This window comes from Bufo bufo, chromosome 11 (assembly GCF_905171765.1).
Source record: "Bufo bufo chromosome 11, aBufBuf1.1, whole genome shotgun sequence".
NCBI classification, from domain to species: Eukaryota; Metazoa; Chordata; class Amphibia; order Anura; family Bufonidae; genus Bufo; species Bufo bufo.
Window position 1 is genome coordinate 22,360,509 of NC_053399.1, and position 16,476 is coordinate 22,376,984.

A 16,476-nucleotide genomic window follows, 5' to 3' on the forward strand; every position below is an offset into this window, starting at 1 on the left:
TTTTCCAGCCCCTCTTGTTAATCTCAAGAACGTGGGCCCCCGTCTCATGGCCTCTGTGAATGGCGAGATGGCTATGCCTCTCCATTCATTTTTACAGTAGGATTCACTTTCCATTCGTCCATTTTTGGAATTCCCATAGACGTTAATGGAGAGAGCTGCACATGGAGAGAGCTGCACATGCACGGCTACCTCTCCATTCATGAAGGCCGCAGAGGTAGAACCCGCAGCTATTGGACATTTATGGTACATCCCTTTAATTCACTCACCTTAGGTCCTGGTGCTTATCGACAAAGAAGATGGTGGTTGTATGTAGAGACTGGGAGTCGTTAGCAGTCAGCATTTCAGATATGAAGTCCAGTGGATTACTAGACAGAAGACAATGATCTGAAACCTCGGTAAAATTAGAAAAAAATATTATTTTTAACAGAGTGTATTTGCATACTCTTTTCAGGATCTCTATTTGCTGTCAGTGAATGGCAGCATTCACGTGGAGAGGGTGGAAACCTGTAAATAGCTCATACTACTCACAGATGAAGGTCATTCCTCTGTTGGTTAAATACAGATGACATCACAACTGTGTATGGTTCAAGTTCAAGCAACTGCTGTGACATCACAACTGTGCTTCTATAGTATGCAGCTATGACATCACAAGTAGGTTTCGGTCAGGTAAACTATTGTGACATCACCACTGACATCACAAGCAGCCACATAGATAACTGCTGTGACATCACAACGGTGTGCCTGTCAGGGGATGTCAGGGGTCGATACACCACACTTATTGTACTGTACTGCCTAGGTTGGAAACATTATAGCAAACCCTCAGCTCAGGGTGAAGAACCAGCGGGTGCATGGAGACTGATTCTCAAGCAATGCTAGCTGGGAAAAAAAGGATGCAAATAGTTGAGATGGGTCGATCTTCTATTTGGAAGAGTTTCTAATTAGCAAACAATCCAAAAATTATTAGGTCTTTGCAAGTTTTTAGACTCTGGAATGTGAAAAATTGGGTTTCCATTCACTGGCAGCAAGCAGAGTTATTAAAAGATGAAGCATAAAGTATATTAGAAAGTGGAAACAAATAGTTTTCATGGCACACAAGTTAAAGGGGTCCAGCAGAGATGTGCAGTTCTTGCACAGGTGACCGCTGAGGCCAGGGATTGGTAACAGTGGTCATGGAACCTCTTCACTTCAGGTCTTTTTCTGTGAGCACGCTTTCTGCCCGCTGTTTAAAGGGGTTATCCATGATTGATGTAAAAAATTAAAATCACACATCATATACATGTAGGATATCACAATACCTTTCTAACAAAGCTAGAACAAGCCCTACACCTCACATGGATCCAGAGATCTTCACATTCACTGCTGCAATTGTTCTGCTACATTTATTCCAAGCTGACAGCTCAGGGAGTGTGTCCTTTCTGCTGTTGCTCTTTCCTTGTAACGGCCATAGCTTCTAACAGAAGATACAGTTGGTGACAGTTGAAGATTTAAGCTTAGCCAGTGTGACCACCTCAGTGAGGTGGACAAGAAATAAGGAAAAGAACAAACAGCAGGTGGCGCTGTACAGATACATATAATTCTTAATTATATGCAGCTACAAAAGTATTCCGATCCAGGTGCTGGTTTGAAAACTGCACAATATGCTTTGTGACACAACCCCTTTATGTTATTTATTCATATACTTACCATATCTGAAAAACAATCCTGCAAAATTCGGCTTCCTTTTGAAAACATCTCTCCGGTATTCTGATTGGATAATTTTTTTGAGCATTTGAAAAACGACTGAATGAACAGGACAACAAGACGGTGGTGAATTAGTGTTACCAACGTCTGTAAAATGAAAGATATTGATTATATTAGTTTTCCTCCGCTGATCAGCCACAATCAAGAGATGTTCAATTTCCCTGCAGCACCTCCACAGGAGAAATTAAGCATTACACCTTTCCCATTGAAATCAAACATGTCGGGTCCTCCAGGGCAAGAGATGCACTGAGGACCCTGAACGATGTTTTTGAGATTGGGTTTTCTACATCGCCCCGTTAATCATGTCCAATAATGCCGCTGTACCTGGTCATTCTGAATATTCTCCTTCATGAAGGTGCATTTCAAGCGTCTCAGAACATTCTCATACTCATTGCAGTTCTTCTTGAAGTAATTTTGGAAAGCTTCCTGAAGCGAGAAAAGACACCTAGATGAAAGCACAGAATTTTTTCCTTTCCCTATTAATGTGCTAACACATGGACTTGTGATTGCACAATGTATTTTATATTATATTATATAAAATCACCCCAATTAAGATGGAAGCATAACCTTTAATGATGGCTTCAGATTGCTCAGCACCAGGTCAGTGCCTTTGTTCTCACACTGCCCGAGAAGGCTCTGAATTCCCCGTATTTCCATATCCTGCGGCACTCCACCCAAATTCTCCATTGTGCTTCTAAAGGGAAGAAAATAGGTGAGGCGTGGGTGTCATGATCTGAGGACATGGCCGTACCTGGCTAGGACAATTAAAGGGGTTGTGCCACCATGAAATCTTGTTATTTTAATATAATTCAGCATGAAAAACTAGTCGCTTCTGTCATTTATTTCCTGTCACAAAAATGCTCTAGTTGTGAGATTTTCTCTTTCCTTCATTAAAATGGTGCTTAATCTGTATAGTAATGTGCACGTCCACCTGCTGAGGTGGTCACACATGCTCAGTTCCATCCTTCAACTGCCAGCAGCTGGATCTACTTTTAGAAGCTGTGACAGTTACATGGAGATAGCTGCAGTAGAAAGGACATGCTCCCCCTGAGCTGTGATAGGGAGATCTGCCACCGAGAGGGTACACCCTTGAGCTGTGATAGGGAGAGAGGGCACACCCCTTGAGCTGTGAGAGACAGAGCTACAGCAAAAAGGGCACACCCCTTGAGTTGTGATAGAGACAGAGCTACAGCAAAAAGGGCACACCCCTTGAGTTGTGAAAGGGGAGAGCTACAGCAGCTACACTCCTTGAGCTGTTATAAGGAAAGAAAGGACACACTTCATGAGCTACCAGCTTGAAGGAAATCTAGCAGCGCAATGGTAGCAATGAATGGGGAGATCTCTGGACCCATGTGAGGTACAGGGCTGCTTCTAGCTTTGTTAGAAAGAGATTCTCATGTACTATATGTCCAATTTTCATTTTTTACATTAATCATGGGATAACTCCTTTAAAGGGGTGACCTGTATGGTGCATCAGTGTTAAAGCCCAGCCTCACCCACGCTTGTATGCAGGGCCTTCCCTTCAACGGAGGCAGACCACACGACGGCTATGGGGCCTGGGGTGAGGAGGGGCCTTCCTTCCTCTGTTTCCCGATGTGAAAACTATGCATTTTAATGCAGTCGACACTAGGGGGAGCTCAGTGCAAAGAGGTGATTACAGCTTCCCTTGTAGAAAATGGTAACTGCATAAACTCCTATTACTGAGCTCCCCCTAGTGGTGGCTGCAGGCAGCAAGTTTTGTAATATGTGAAATGAAGCAGGAAGTTTATCAGTGTAGTTATACCCATTGTCTGGAGTAAAATATTGTGTTCAGAAAGAGCACCATATTTTTAAAGCACTTTTTCCAATGTAGAAGCTAGATAACGTGGGGGAGGTCGAGGGTGGCTTTTTTACTCAAAATTTTTTTTAATTCAAATTTCTTATGCTTAATAAAAAAAAAAGAAAAAAAAAAGAAAGAGAGATTGTAAATTTTTCTAAAATCTGGGGCATGGCGCTTTGAATGCTGCGCTGCCTGGGAGTGTTTGATGCACACATGCTGGGAAACTGGTGGAGTAGGGGGGCCCATGCTAAGTTTTGGTATGGGGCCCTGTGAGATCTGTATACGCCCTGCTTGAATACATACACAAGTCAATGCCACACTGCCAGGAGAGTGGAGACCAAAACCAAAATAAACGGATGGAAATTAGATCTTCAACATTTGCTTTTCAATTAACACCCACATGATTCGTCTTGCAACTGAACTCACCCTCTCACACACCCAAAATAGGTTTTCTAAGCATCATATGAAATCCCCCACATTCTCGTTTATCGACATTTTCCATACTACATTGGGTGGCATGTGATCTAACCTACTAACGTCCCCTCACTGGCAGAATACATCTTTCTGCTGGGCATCAAAACACATACATACATATATATATATTGTTGGGCATTTTCATACGTATACAATATTATCTAATGACATTATAATCAAAATGAATGCTCATCTCATTGCCTTTAAGAATAAGACCAGCCTGAACCAAAATTATATTATGTGGCTGAGGAAGCCAAGATGAGTTCATGGCAAGTTCAGTCTATATAAAAAAAAAATAATTGGGAACATAAATGGACATTGTATTTAAAAAGTTATTACTAAAGATATGAGACCATCTGGTAAGGGTAAGTCAACTCCCTAAGACATGTCTGTCTAGAGGGAACATGGTTATTTGATAAGGACTCATGTCCTTGGAGCACACCTGCTGTATGAGCTTCAATTTATATATTCATAATTATATATATATATATATCTCTGCATGGTATATTTAGTTTACAACATATGTTAATCAATAATTCATATAATGTGTTATGTGTAACAATGTATCGATTTATATATATGTCATACTATGTATTTACCATTTAGAAGGTACAGAAACAACTCAGTAAGTTTAAGTTAATTGGATTTCAAAACAATAGTTATTCATGGGAGTACATAAATGAAATGTACAAGTTCCGATGCCAAGCATCAAAGCCGCTCAACCTATATGTCAAAAAGATAGGAGAAGACAGTCAACTCCAACAAGTCCAGGATATAGGTAATTAAAAGTGTAAGGAAAAGACCTTCCTCAGTGATTTATATGGAAAGGTCAAAAGAGGTCCTGAGAACGTATTATTAGATATTTAATTTTAATGCTTAAAAGTTGGGATGTTCACCTACAGTACCGCAGTGCCATCTGGAGGCAGATGGGCAACATTATATTATTTCATTATTTGTTCTAATACCATATTAGGAGTTGAGATAACGTCATGATGTTATTAGCATGCGAATACACCCACCTTACCTGATTGGGAATCCATAATCTAAAGGGGATGATTCTTAGATAAGGGGGGGAATAATTACTCGTGTGTGGGGTAGCATGGAGGGCGATCAAGAGAAAAGAGGGAGCTAGTAGAGGAGAAGTTGAGGTCTATCAAGATGGAAGCCATAATGAGATGCGCTATGATGGACCACCCAGCTTTCCTAGGAGCAGAAGTGAGATTCCTGCTAGGACTTGGTAAGAGACACAGAAAATGATATTTCATTTTATTAAGACTAATTTGATAGTGTGGGTGAAATTATACCATCTAGATTGGCGAATAAATAAATAATTAAATTAATTGATCATCTCCATATTGAGATGTAGTCTTAGGATATTGTGAGGCTTCATTCTACCTGCAGAAGAATCTAGACTCATAATCTAGCAAAGCATTAAATGATTGCTTTTTTATATATATATATATATATATATATATATATATATATATTTATTGATAGAACATTCTTCGCCAAGCTAAGTGATGGATTCCCACAAGGAAGATTTGTTTCAAATCCTTCCCATTTAAGATCCTAGATCCCTGTTATTTGTCTTAATAGTTAAACTTACCAAAGTTATATGTGTGAAAATAGTCCAGGATAGGGCGGAAGGATACAGTTATCTCTTCTAAATTATATCCTTGGATGGATTTGCCAATGCCTGAAGTCATGTGATGTGTAGTTGGTTAGGGGGGCAGAATGTATTTAGCATTCTATATTGAGGTCTAGGATTAGACATGCCCATCCTGATATCATGAGGTTTTCTCTGAACAGAAGTAATATATATAACTTATGTTCCTACTTTGATAGCCTAACCTAATAATAGCTTGATTATAATGTGACAAGTTATTTCCACTAACATGTATTGTTAAGCTTGTAATGCTTTATATTAACGCTATATATATTCATTAGCATGTATCATTGTGTTTATTTACTTATATATGTTTATAACCTTGTAACCAATAAATCTGCATATTTTTATAATACCTGTGTATTATTGTGTAATGCAGAACTACATTTTGTCATTAACGTCATCTCACGTCAAAAATAACTTATTTATCTGAGGAAATAGTCGGACTCGGATGTGAATTGTATCAGTTAGGTTGTCTACAATTCACCAGGTCATGATTTTAAGAATTTATGACAAATTTTATAAATTACATTTTTTTATGGTTAATTATTTTTATGACCATAATTAATAATTCTTAATTGAATTATTACCCCCCCCCCCGACAATATATTCAGAAGAAATGGGGTATTCCCACCTAAACATCCTGCAAATAGGCTATAAATCCTATCTTCAGAACGGAGCCTCGTCGTGCAGGTGCAGTGAATGAGGAGGCAGTGGTGCATGTGTGTCTCTGTTTACTTGGGAGTTCTGAAAACAGCTGGGTTTTACAAGCAACAGGGGTCTCCCTGTTGCTTTATGTTCACCTAGGTACTAACTATGTTTGGCAGTTGCTAGGTAACCGTCTTGCATTTGGATCTGTGTTTGGTTATCGCCTAGCTCTGCCTGGTTGAGAAGGGTGAAGTTGCTGATTGTTGAGCCTTTTTAAATCTAGGCCTTACTCCATTCTAGTTGCTGGGTATAGCCTTTGAAATTACATTCCCTTCTAGAAACTTTGTCCCTGAGATCAGTAGGTCCTTGATTGTATCTTGTGCTAGTCTAGAGTGTTTTCTGTAGATTCTGGAATCTGTAGATTCTGTGTTTGAGATTTCCTGACGAATTCAGATGGGGTCATACATCTGCCATCCACTCCATTGCTGGATCATCTTTGGCAAGCGCACTCGGCTATGCTCAGCGCTCCCATAGAAGTAAATGGAGAGAGTTGCTCATGTGCAGCCGCCTCACTCCTCTAAGGGGGGAAAGCAGGGCCCCGTTCTCGTAATAGATGCAGGTCCAGGCATAGGACATTTATGGCATATACTGAGAGGGTGATTGGTTTCCTATAAAATTGAACCTAGGTGGTGTGTCTGAGATCAGGAAGTTAGATTGCGAGTCCCATAGAGGACAAGAACTGATGTGAATGGTGACAATCTTTGTACATCGCTGAAAACTATGTCAACAAAAATTATTACGTAATAACATTAATATACTAAAATAGCTACGAGATACAATTTTAACTGCCTGCAGCCATCACTAGGGGTAGCTACCTGAATACAAATTTGTACAGCTCTTATTGAGTTCAACTGGAACCATATAAATCCATATGCAGTGTGCTCCCTCTAGTGGTGGCTGCAGGCAGACAGGGTTTTAATTATTATAGCTGTGAAGCATTCATTTGAAGTTGTGCAGGTAAGGGCTGATTCAAATCTGTGTTCACATCCCGGCAGACGTACAGCTTGCCAGAATTCACCGGACCCCGTTGCCTATAGTGGCATCCGGCAGTGATCTGGCTGCTTTCTGGCATAAGTGCCAGCTTTGGCCGGACTACAAGCCTTGCAAGAAGGGCTATGCCGAATCTAGTGAACTCCGGCAGGCTGTTCTTCTGCCGTAGCAGTTAAACGCAGATGTGAATCAGACCTAACCCTCATCTCCCAGGGGAGCCCTGCTCTAGTAAATATGGCGTCTGTGTCTACCAGTGTCTTGGTATGTGCGCACTCAGTCTACCAGTACAGCGGCACAGATGACATCCAGATCTGACTGGTGCACTTGTCACTGCTGGAAATAGAAGTCTATTCATACCAGGAGTCTCTACATTTATGACACAGAATCAGGAGGTTCATAAATAAACAGTCATTTACTGTAATCACCGTTTATATCCGGAAATGGGGACAAAAAAAAAAAAAAGCAATAAATCTATATTACTGTGTTATACTGTCATCTACACAGCACATGATTACTGGCTGTATCAGCTATCTATCCCATATCTATCTATCTGATATCTATCATATTTATCTGTCTCCTATCTATCTATCTCATATCTATCTATCTCATATCTATCTATCTAAGGCTACTTTCACACTAGCGTTCGGAGCGGATCCGTCTGATGTTTCATCAGACGGATCCGCTCCGATAATGCAGACGTTCGCATCCGTTCAGAACGGATCCGTCTGCATTAAAACTTAGAAAATTTTCTATGTGTGAAAGTAGCCTGAGCGGATCCGTTCAGACTTTACATTGAAAGTCAATGGGGGACGGATCCGCTTGAAGATTGAGCCATATGGTGTCATCTTCAAGCGGATCCGTCCCCATTGACTTACATTGTAAGTCTGGACGGATCCGCTCGCCTCCGCACGGCCAGGCGGACACCCGAACGCTGCAAGCAGCGTTCAGGTGTCCGCTCACTGAGCGGAGCGGAGGCTGAGCGCTGGCAGGCGGATGCATTCTCAGTGGATCCGCCTCCACTGAGAATGCATTAGGGCCAGATGGATGCGTTCGGGGCCGCTCGTGAGCCCCTTCAAACGGTGCGCACGAGCGGACACCCGAACGCTAGTGTGAAAGTAGCCTTAGATAGATATTCGAAAGTTATAGAACGAGGCAGCACTCCAAATAGTGAAAAATGGTGGACCACTTTATTCACCCAACTTGCAACGTTTCCGATATCTATAGGCTCAATTACCTACAGCCTGGAGGAATTGCGCCCTTTTCTGGACATTTTGACTAGTGCTGCCGTTTCTTTACTTTTAGAAAGATAGATAGAAAGATAGATAGATAGATAGAGAGAGATATTAGATAGATAGATAGAATAAGCAGAAACATTAAAATCTTCTGAACATAAATAGTAATTACCGTAAAATGCAGCAATTCTTCACAATTCTTATCCCAACACATATCCCGTTCTTGGAGGCCGCTCCCGCTACTTTCTCCGTTAGGAACGCTGTATACCTAAGTTGGGACAATACATATATATTAGTCCAGTCTGGGTTCACACTGAGATTCCCTGTCTTTTTGTATTGCAGTATCCAGTGCTATACCGATGAATGTGCGTGAAGAATTCACACTTCCACACTGCATTGCAAGGGCTTATTTCCGGGCACCCCTATGAAGTTGATGGGCCATCCTCAGGACAGCTCACCAACGTCTGATCAGTGCAGGTCCGACTCCCGACACCCCGATGATCAGCTGTTTGAAGAGACCCCTTCACATCTTACCAAGCACAGCGCCGTACATTGTATAATGGCTCTATATATGTGACTGATGAATGTGATGTCAATGCCTAGGAAGAGACCACAGCCCTCGCCAGAGCCCCGTGGCCTATTTAAACAGCTGATCAGCAGGGCTGCTGGGAGTTGGACCCCCACTGATCAGATATTGATGACCTGGCCATCAATATCACAATCCTGGACACCCCCTTTAAATTGACATCATTTTCCGTCCATCCACATGTAGGCCAGACTTAGACCCTTGTGTTTGCTGTGCGGTTCTATGAACAGTGCCACTCTTGTTCACAGGCTATGTTTGGTATTGCAGTTCATCCTTATTGTGCTTTATCTGTTATCTGCATACACGTTGCTCAACTGATTGCACAAAACACGAGCCTCAAGACATATAGAAACACAGAAGTATTCAGAATAAGAGCAAAGTGTACAAACGGGATGGAACAAGAAATATAATTAGCCAATGAAAGCCAAAAAGGGATGTGTGATGAAACAGTCCTGCACACCTACATGATCTAGGAGCGTCTACATGTGCACAGACGGGACTTTCAGTTCATGATTTCAATTAGTCAAAAAACACTTAAAAAACCACAAACTGTATATTACAGGCAGCTGCTTCATAGGCATTGAGTCCTCGTGGCTGTAATGTATGACGCTGCTGTAGGGCTCCCATAGAGGACCACTATTGCAGCATGCCGGCCCACAGGGGGAAAGCATGGTGTAGAGGGGATGCGTGTGGTGAAGGTGGCAATAAGGATGGTCGTAGTACTCAGGGTGGCTAGCCATGATCCAGCTCTCCCCCAGGCCACGCATGCAGTGATAGGAGGGGCGCAACACTTTTTCTCCATGGGGCACATCCGGGACTTTGGCTGGATATGCAGTAACGTGCAACGTCGGAGAACAAGTGTCTGGGTCAGATATGGAGACAAATGACCAGGACGGCTTGGTTTCTGAGGGGATGATGGGTGGCATGGTACAAGTAATGGACACAGTCCTCAGATATACCACAAGGTTGACTTTTCGCAAAGGTAGTGGATACTATGGTGGAACCTCCCTGAGTCTCTTTCTATAGATAAAAGCAATCTTCCCAATTGACTAAAGGTGTTCAATTTCTCTTAATATCTCTCTGCAATGGCCATGGGTCCAGTTCTACAATGGATGGATAATAAGTCTCAGGAGTGTGGTGAGTGCCTGAAGCAAATGCCTCAATTCATATGCAGTGAAGTCTACAGCCATAGCTGTGCTTTCCTTTCACTGGCTTCCTTGTCCGAGCACTGTCCCTTTTTTAATGGTCCTCAACCTTCTGTAAAAAGTCTGTTCTTCTCTCCCTCAGAGGTTGGTTCTTAGCACAGTTGCTTTTCTGGCAGCTCTACACTGACAGGAATTATTTTCTTCTGCTTTAGCTTCAGCTTGACTGGATTATATGCCAGCAGCCGTCACACATATCCTCTTTCTTGGTTTACTTGCCAGGAACCCACTAACTAGGGGAGGGGGGCCAGCCGTCTACCTGGCAACTATCACTATCTGCAAAACTGCAAGTTAACTAATTTGAACCCAGATACAGCTCTTTGGAATACAGAGTGCATAGTAGTCACATTAGCTATGGGGTTATTAATGAAACTGCACACACAGTGTGCATTAACCCCTTTAGCAGTGAACCACCATTGGAACTGAGGGAGAGGGGTCTGGTGCTGAACTGTTTCTCCTGAGCCAGAAGCATATAGTGTTTTACAGCTTCCGTAAAGTTCAACTGTAGCTGTATGAATTCCTATGCACTGAGCTCCCCCTAGTGGGGACAGTAAGCAGACAGTTTTGTAATATACTATTTGAAGGGAATTAAAGGGGTATTCCCATCTGGGCCATTTATGGCATATCAACAGGGGCCCAGGAATGGAGCAGCAGCATGACCGCGGACAGGTAGGTCTTACTTCTGGCACAGTTCTGGACCATAGGGGTCGTCGGCTCCAAGGCCCAACAACCCCTATAATAAAGGGGTTTTCAGGATTAGAAAACACTTGGCTGATTTCTTCCAAAAACAGCGGCACACATGTTGGCGGGTTGTGTCTGGAATTGTGACTCACCTCTACTAAAGTGAATAGGGTTGTCTTGCAAGGTCAGGCGCACTCCCTGTGGACAGGTGTGGCTCTGTTTTTGGAAGAAAGCCGTCCCGGACAACCCCTTTTTAAGGGACGTTCTATATCAACAGATTGTTACCTGGTCACAAAATGCAAAATCTCCTCCCATAGCAAGGATTGTAGCCTGGATACCAAGGTGTCCCCCAGGTCCTCGACTGCCCTGCATGTCCGAGTTCCTTCCTACAAGAGGACAAGATATAAACCTGGATTTAGACATTTCTTATTAGGGAAGTTGCTAAATCTATGACTCACTGTATTTAATTCCAGATTCAAGACGTGAATTTTGTTTACAGGGTTGTGGGTTTCTTAACCAGTTCAAGACCGGGCCATTCACCCCCATCTTTCCTGAACAGGAGCATTTTCTGTTTTTTCTTCTTCAGTACATGCAGCTTTAAAAGCCAAAGCCATACCTTTTTTCTGTTTATATATGTAATTATATTTTGTATATGTTTTTTCTTTGTATTTTTTTTGTACCCAGGAAAATGTACAAAAAAAAAAGGGTGGTGGTGGGGGGGGAATAGTCAGTTTTTTTTACATTTTTTTATAGTTTTGATTGAAATTATGCCTTCTTTCAGTACAGATTGTTTTGATATATGGGATATATAAGATAGTTCTTGATCGAGGCTATAAGCGGTTTGCGGTGAGGTTTTGTTAGTATGTTTTTGTTTTTTTCCCCACTTTTCCACTGCCCAGCAACTGATAGGGGGGCGGTGGAGGCAGAGAAAGATAAGCCTTAGGCCTCATGCACACGGCCGTTGCCCGGCTGTGGCCGTATTGCGGCCCGCAAACAGCGGGTCCGCAATATGCGGGCACCGGCTGTGTGCTCCCCGCATCACGGATGCGGACACATTCAAGTGAATCCGGAGCTGCGGTGTGGAACGGAGGCACGGAACCTCACGGAAGCACTACGGAGAGCTTCCGTGGTGTTTCTGTCCGTGCCTGCGCACCGCAAAAAAAATAGAACATGTTCTATTTTTTTGCAGTGCGGGCGGATCACGGACCCATTCAAGTTGAATAGGTCTTGATCCATCCCGACCACCGCACGGACGTTGCCCGTATATTGGGGAGTGCAAATTGCGGTCGCCAATGCACGGAACCGCCGCCATCAGCAGTATCGTCCCTGCCAGCCATTATGGCGTACTTATTAGGGTTGATCCTTCTGACAGATGCCCTTTAAGAAGCGTTATATAAAATAGCACCAAGAGTACATAATTGATTGCCAACACCCTGACCCTCCATGCCAAGGTCCTAAAAATGTTGGGTTTACCCCACAAAGTACCTTATGGAATATTCCGGTTAATATACATGACATAACAATCATTCAGCCAGCAGTTATTTGACATTTTTAAGATAAAAAAAATAAATCCAAAAACTGCACTTGTGAACACAGCCATAAACATGCATATTTGCACCTGCCAAATGTACTGTACATGTTACTTCAGTGACGGATGTCCTATATGGCTCTCGGGTATGGGTTCTAGGTTTGGAGCCAATATCATACTAAGCAATATCCAGGGGAGCACCAGCCCTGCAGGGTAAGGGTACATCGAGAGGACCGTAAGCGGTTTGCGGATCCGCAAAACACTGATACTATATAGAAAAGAATAGGACATGCTCTATCTTTTTTTGTGGAGCCGCGGAACGGAAGTATGGATGCGGACAGCACGCGGTGTGCGCTGTCCGCATCTTTTGCGGCCCCATTGAAATGAATGGGTCCGCACCCATTCCGCAAAATTGCGGATCGGATGCGGAACCAGAAATATGTACGTCTTAATTAGCCTTTATTATCAAGAGGATTCCTGCCTGCAGTGGGAACAATTATGATAGTAACTTTATAATGGGGAGGGTTTTTTTTTTTTATTAAAGGGGTGTTCCGACTACAGATTTTTATATCAATTATTGTTACCCCCCTTTTCCCGACATTTTCCTGTGGATGAGGCATGAATGTCTGTAGTTGTAATACCTCGTTAACTGTCTGTCGTTACTGGCTGCCCCTATCCCAGACACTACATGGTGTACGGACCGGAAGCAGAAGTCAACAGTCCAGAATATAGTGACTGTGCTGGGGCACTGCAGCCACCTCAAGCGAATGGGCGATAAGCTGCAGGACGCCAGTGCCAGGAACTACACAGTGTATGGGACTTTTGCTTGCACTCCTTCCACTGCGGCAGCCAGTAACAGCTGATCGTGGGAGTGCGGCCCCCACCGAACTGATATCGGCCGCCTGTCCTGAGGATAGGTCAGTAGCCCAGAGAACCCCTTTTATAATATCATGGTTATAAGTTACCTCCAAGATGTCAGTGAAATAATACCGCACTTCACTTTCCGGATATGAATTCCAGACGATTTCACTCTGAAGAATTTCAACAAATGTCCTGTAAATTGCTTCCTGCAATGGAAAGATGACGGATTTCATCACTGCACGCAACAGCGACAACTGAGTTTCATTACAGACACTATGTACCGTCCATACAATGATTAAAAGGACGTAACATTAGAAAACAGGACGTTTTTTTTTCCAGAAACAGCGCCGCTTGTTCCTATAAGGCTGAGTCTGGTATTGCAGCTCAGCCCCATTCAAGTCAATGTTGCAACAGCAGAGACGGTCACAAGAGCGGTGCTATTTCCATAAATATAAAAATAAAAACCACACGTAGGACTTGCCCATGCTTGCATTACTTTGGGTTTTCTTCATGCACGGGTTGTATACTGTAAATCTCATTCGCTGTTTTCACAACAGCATCAGATCATTGTGTGCCACAGTTTGGCTTAAGTCACTTGTGATATTACGGTTCTGTACGGTAAATTAAGCTCGATTCTGGAGAATACAAACCAACGACGTATGTGGACATCTGGGTACGTCCTTTTTTTTAAGGACCCAATTCATTTGAAAGCAGACAAAATTGGCGCATGCTGCTGCTTATTGACTGAAGTGTGAATTGCACACAGTCTGGACAGACATCACGGTACATGCACATAGCTGTGTGTGCGTTTTTTGCAGCATTTCCGCACCAAAATCTGCATCTGTGCTACTTACGGATTTTGTCAAGGATGCAGATTTGCCCCAAATTTCCTGCATTGCAACGGGTGAAATCTGCACTGAAAACTTGCCTAATTGACAAGCTGCAGATTTGAAAACCGGCACCGCAGGTCAATTTCTGCACTGTGCACGTGAGATTTGGAAAATCTGATTACTAAGGCCTCTTTCACACTTGCGTTGTCCGGATCCGTCGTGCACTCCATTTGCCGGAGGTGCCCGCCGGATCCGTAACAACGCAAGTGAACTGAAAGCATTTGAAGACGGATCCGTCTTCAAAATGCGTTCAGTGTTACTATGGCAGCCAGGACGCTATTAAAGTCCTGGTTGCCATAGTAGGAGCGGGGAGCGGGGGAGCAGTATACTTACCGTCCGTGCGGCTCCCGGGGCGCTCCAGAATGACGTCAGAGCGCCCCATGCGAATGGATGACGTGATCCATGTGATCACGTCATCCATGCGCGTGGGGCGCCCTGACGTCACTCTGAAGCGCCCTGGGAGCCGCACGGACGGTAAGTATACTGCTCCCCCGTCCCCACTACACTTTACCATGGCAAACAGGACTTTAGCGTCTTGGCAGCCATGGTAACCATTCAGAAAAAGCTAAACGTCGGATCCGGTAATGCGCCGAAACGACGTTTAGCTTAAGGCCGGATCCGGATTAATGCCTTTCAATGGGCATTAATTCCGGATCCGGCCTTGCGGCAAGTGTTCAGGATATTTGGCCGGAGCAAAAAGCGCAGCATGCTGCGGTATTTTCTCCGGCCAAAAAACGTTCCGGTCCGGAACTGAAGACATCCTGATGCATCCTGAACGGATTTCTCTCCATTCAGAATGCATTAGGATAATCCTGATCAGGATTCTTCCGGCATAGAGCCCCGACGACGGAACTCTATGCCGGAACACAACAACGCAAGTGTGAAAGAGCCCTTAGCTAGCGCTGCATTATGCTGCGGATTTTACGCACAAAATCCATGCATAATATCCAAGTGCACCGTGTAATATGTACCATGCGCATGTAGCCAAACCGGGCGCATCCCGATCCAGCGTGTGGACACACGCTATTACGTTACAGCGCGGCACATATTGGCGCTTCTCCCGACAGCGGCACTAGTTTGATAAAGGCCTCTTTTTGGACGAAACGTCACGTTGTTACGACGCCGCATTCCAAATAAACAAGCTTTGACGCAGAGTGCTGGAGTATTCTCTTTATTGTTATATGGGGTGGGAACCCGACTCCAAGCAACATTCTCCAGAGTGCCAGGAGGTTTACATCTCCATGTAGCCAAACCGTCATCTGAGTCAAGCCTCTGTGCACCATATGACAGTACACCTACAGTCTAACACCAGTACAGGGGCTGAATACACAGGAAGTTTTCTGCTATTACCCGGCCTCTATGCCGTAGAAAACTTCAATCTATTGTCAGGGATCACTCTCTCTCAGGAGGTCGTACTGACAGACTTCTTCACGGACACCAGGTTCAAGGTCCAAACGGTGCATTCATTTGGCAGTCTTCACACACCAACACAAACAAAGCAAAAGTAACACTTGTCCATCTAGGCACTAACTAAACCAATATGACTTGTCTCTCTGACTCCCCTATACATCACAGTTCACACACTGTTTCAGGTGCGGCTTTCTCAGCCCAATAGTCCAGCAGCCTCCAGGCTGTAGCAAATACGAGTCCCCAAAATTCCAGGCTATCTCCCAGCCTCATGGCCCCTCAGCCTAGCCCAGCTGAGACCACACTCACAGAGCCTCTGCTCCAGGATCACACACACTTCCCCCAGACTGACATACTGGGAGGCGCTTTATGCCGGCCTGATTACAGCAGGCCTCACCTGCAATCACCTCAGGAAGAAGGGAATACCCGTGCCGGAAGAATGTGGATTGGCAGATCCCACTGCCAAGCCTACCCGCCAATCCAATTAAAATCCAGCCCAGAATTAATAAACAAAACTGTCTCAGCAAACTCTGCTTTGCTGAGACTACTGCAGCCCTCTGGATTTTAGTTGTCTCACCCATTTGAGGTACCTGAGTGGGACATACACGCCTTCCAGCACTGTTCACATTACCACACTATATTTTATCCAGAGGACCCATCGGTAACATATAGGTCCATTGTGGGTGCTGCAT

The 16,476-nt window shown here is 43.8% G+C and overlaps 1 protein-coding gene across 2 annotated transcripts in view; it reads right to left on the reverse strand.

Annotated features, from left to right (window-relative positions):
- LOC120982326 overlaps window positions 1-16,476 on the reverse strand; it is a 38,091-nt gene that overhangs the window by 6,813 nt on the left and 14,802 nt on the right. Inside the window, exons 4-10 of one of the 2 annotated variants that reach the window (XR_005774880.1) lie at window positions 13,592-13,693; window positions 11,384-11,484; window positions 8,802-8,897; window positions 2,308-2,434; window positions 2,065-2,166; window positions 1,684-1,827; window positions 267-384 (exon numbers count right to left, since the gene is read on the reverse strand). Coding sequence is in view for 1 of the 2 variants with exons in the window: in XM_040412385.1 (XP_040268319.1) it covers window positions 267-391; window positions 1,684-1,827; window positions 2,065-2,166; window positions 2,308-2,434; window positions 8,802-8,897; window positions 11,384-11,484; window positions 13,592-13,693 (797 nt within the window). In the remaining variant the exon portion in view is untranslated. Of the gene's footprint in view, window positions 1-266; window positions 392-1,683; window positions 1,828-2,064; window positions 2,167-2,307; window positions 2,435-8,801; window positions 8,898-11,383; window positions 11,485-13,591; window positions 13,694-16,476 lie in introns of both variants that reach the window. The other variant, XM_040412385.1, reaches the window with a different exon arrangement.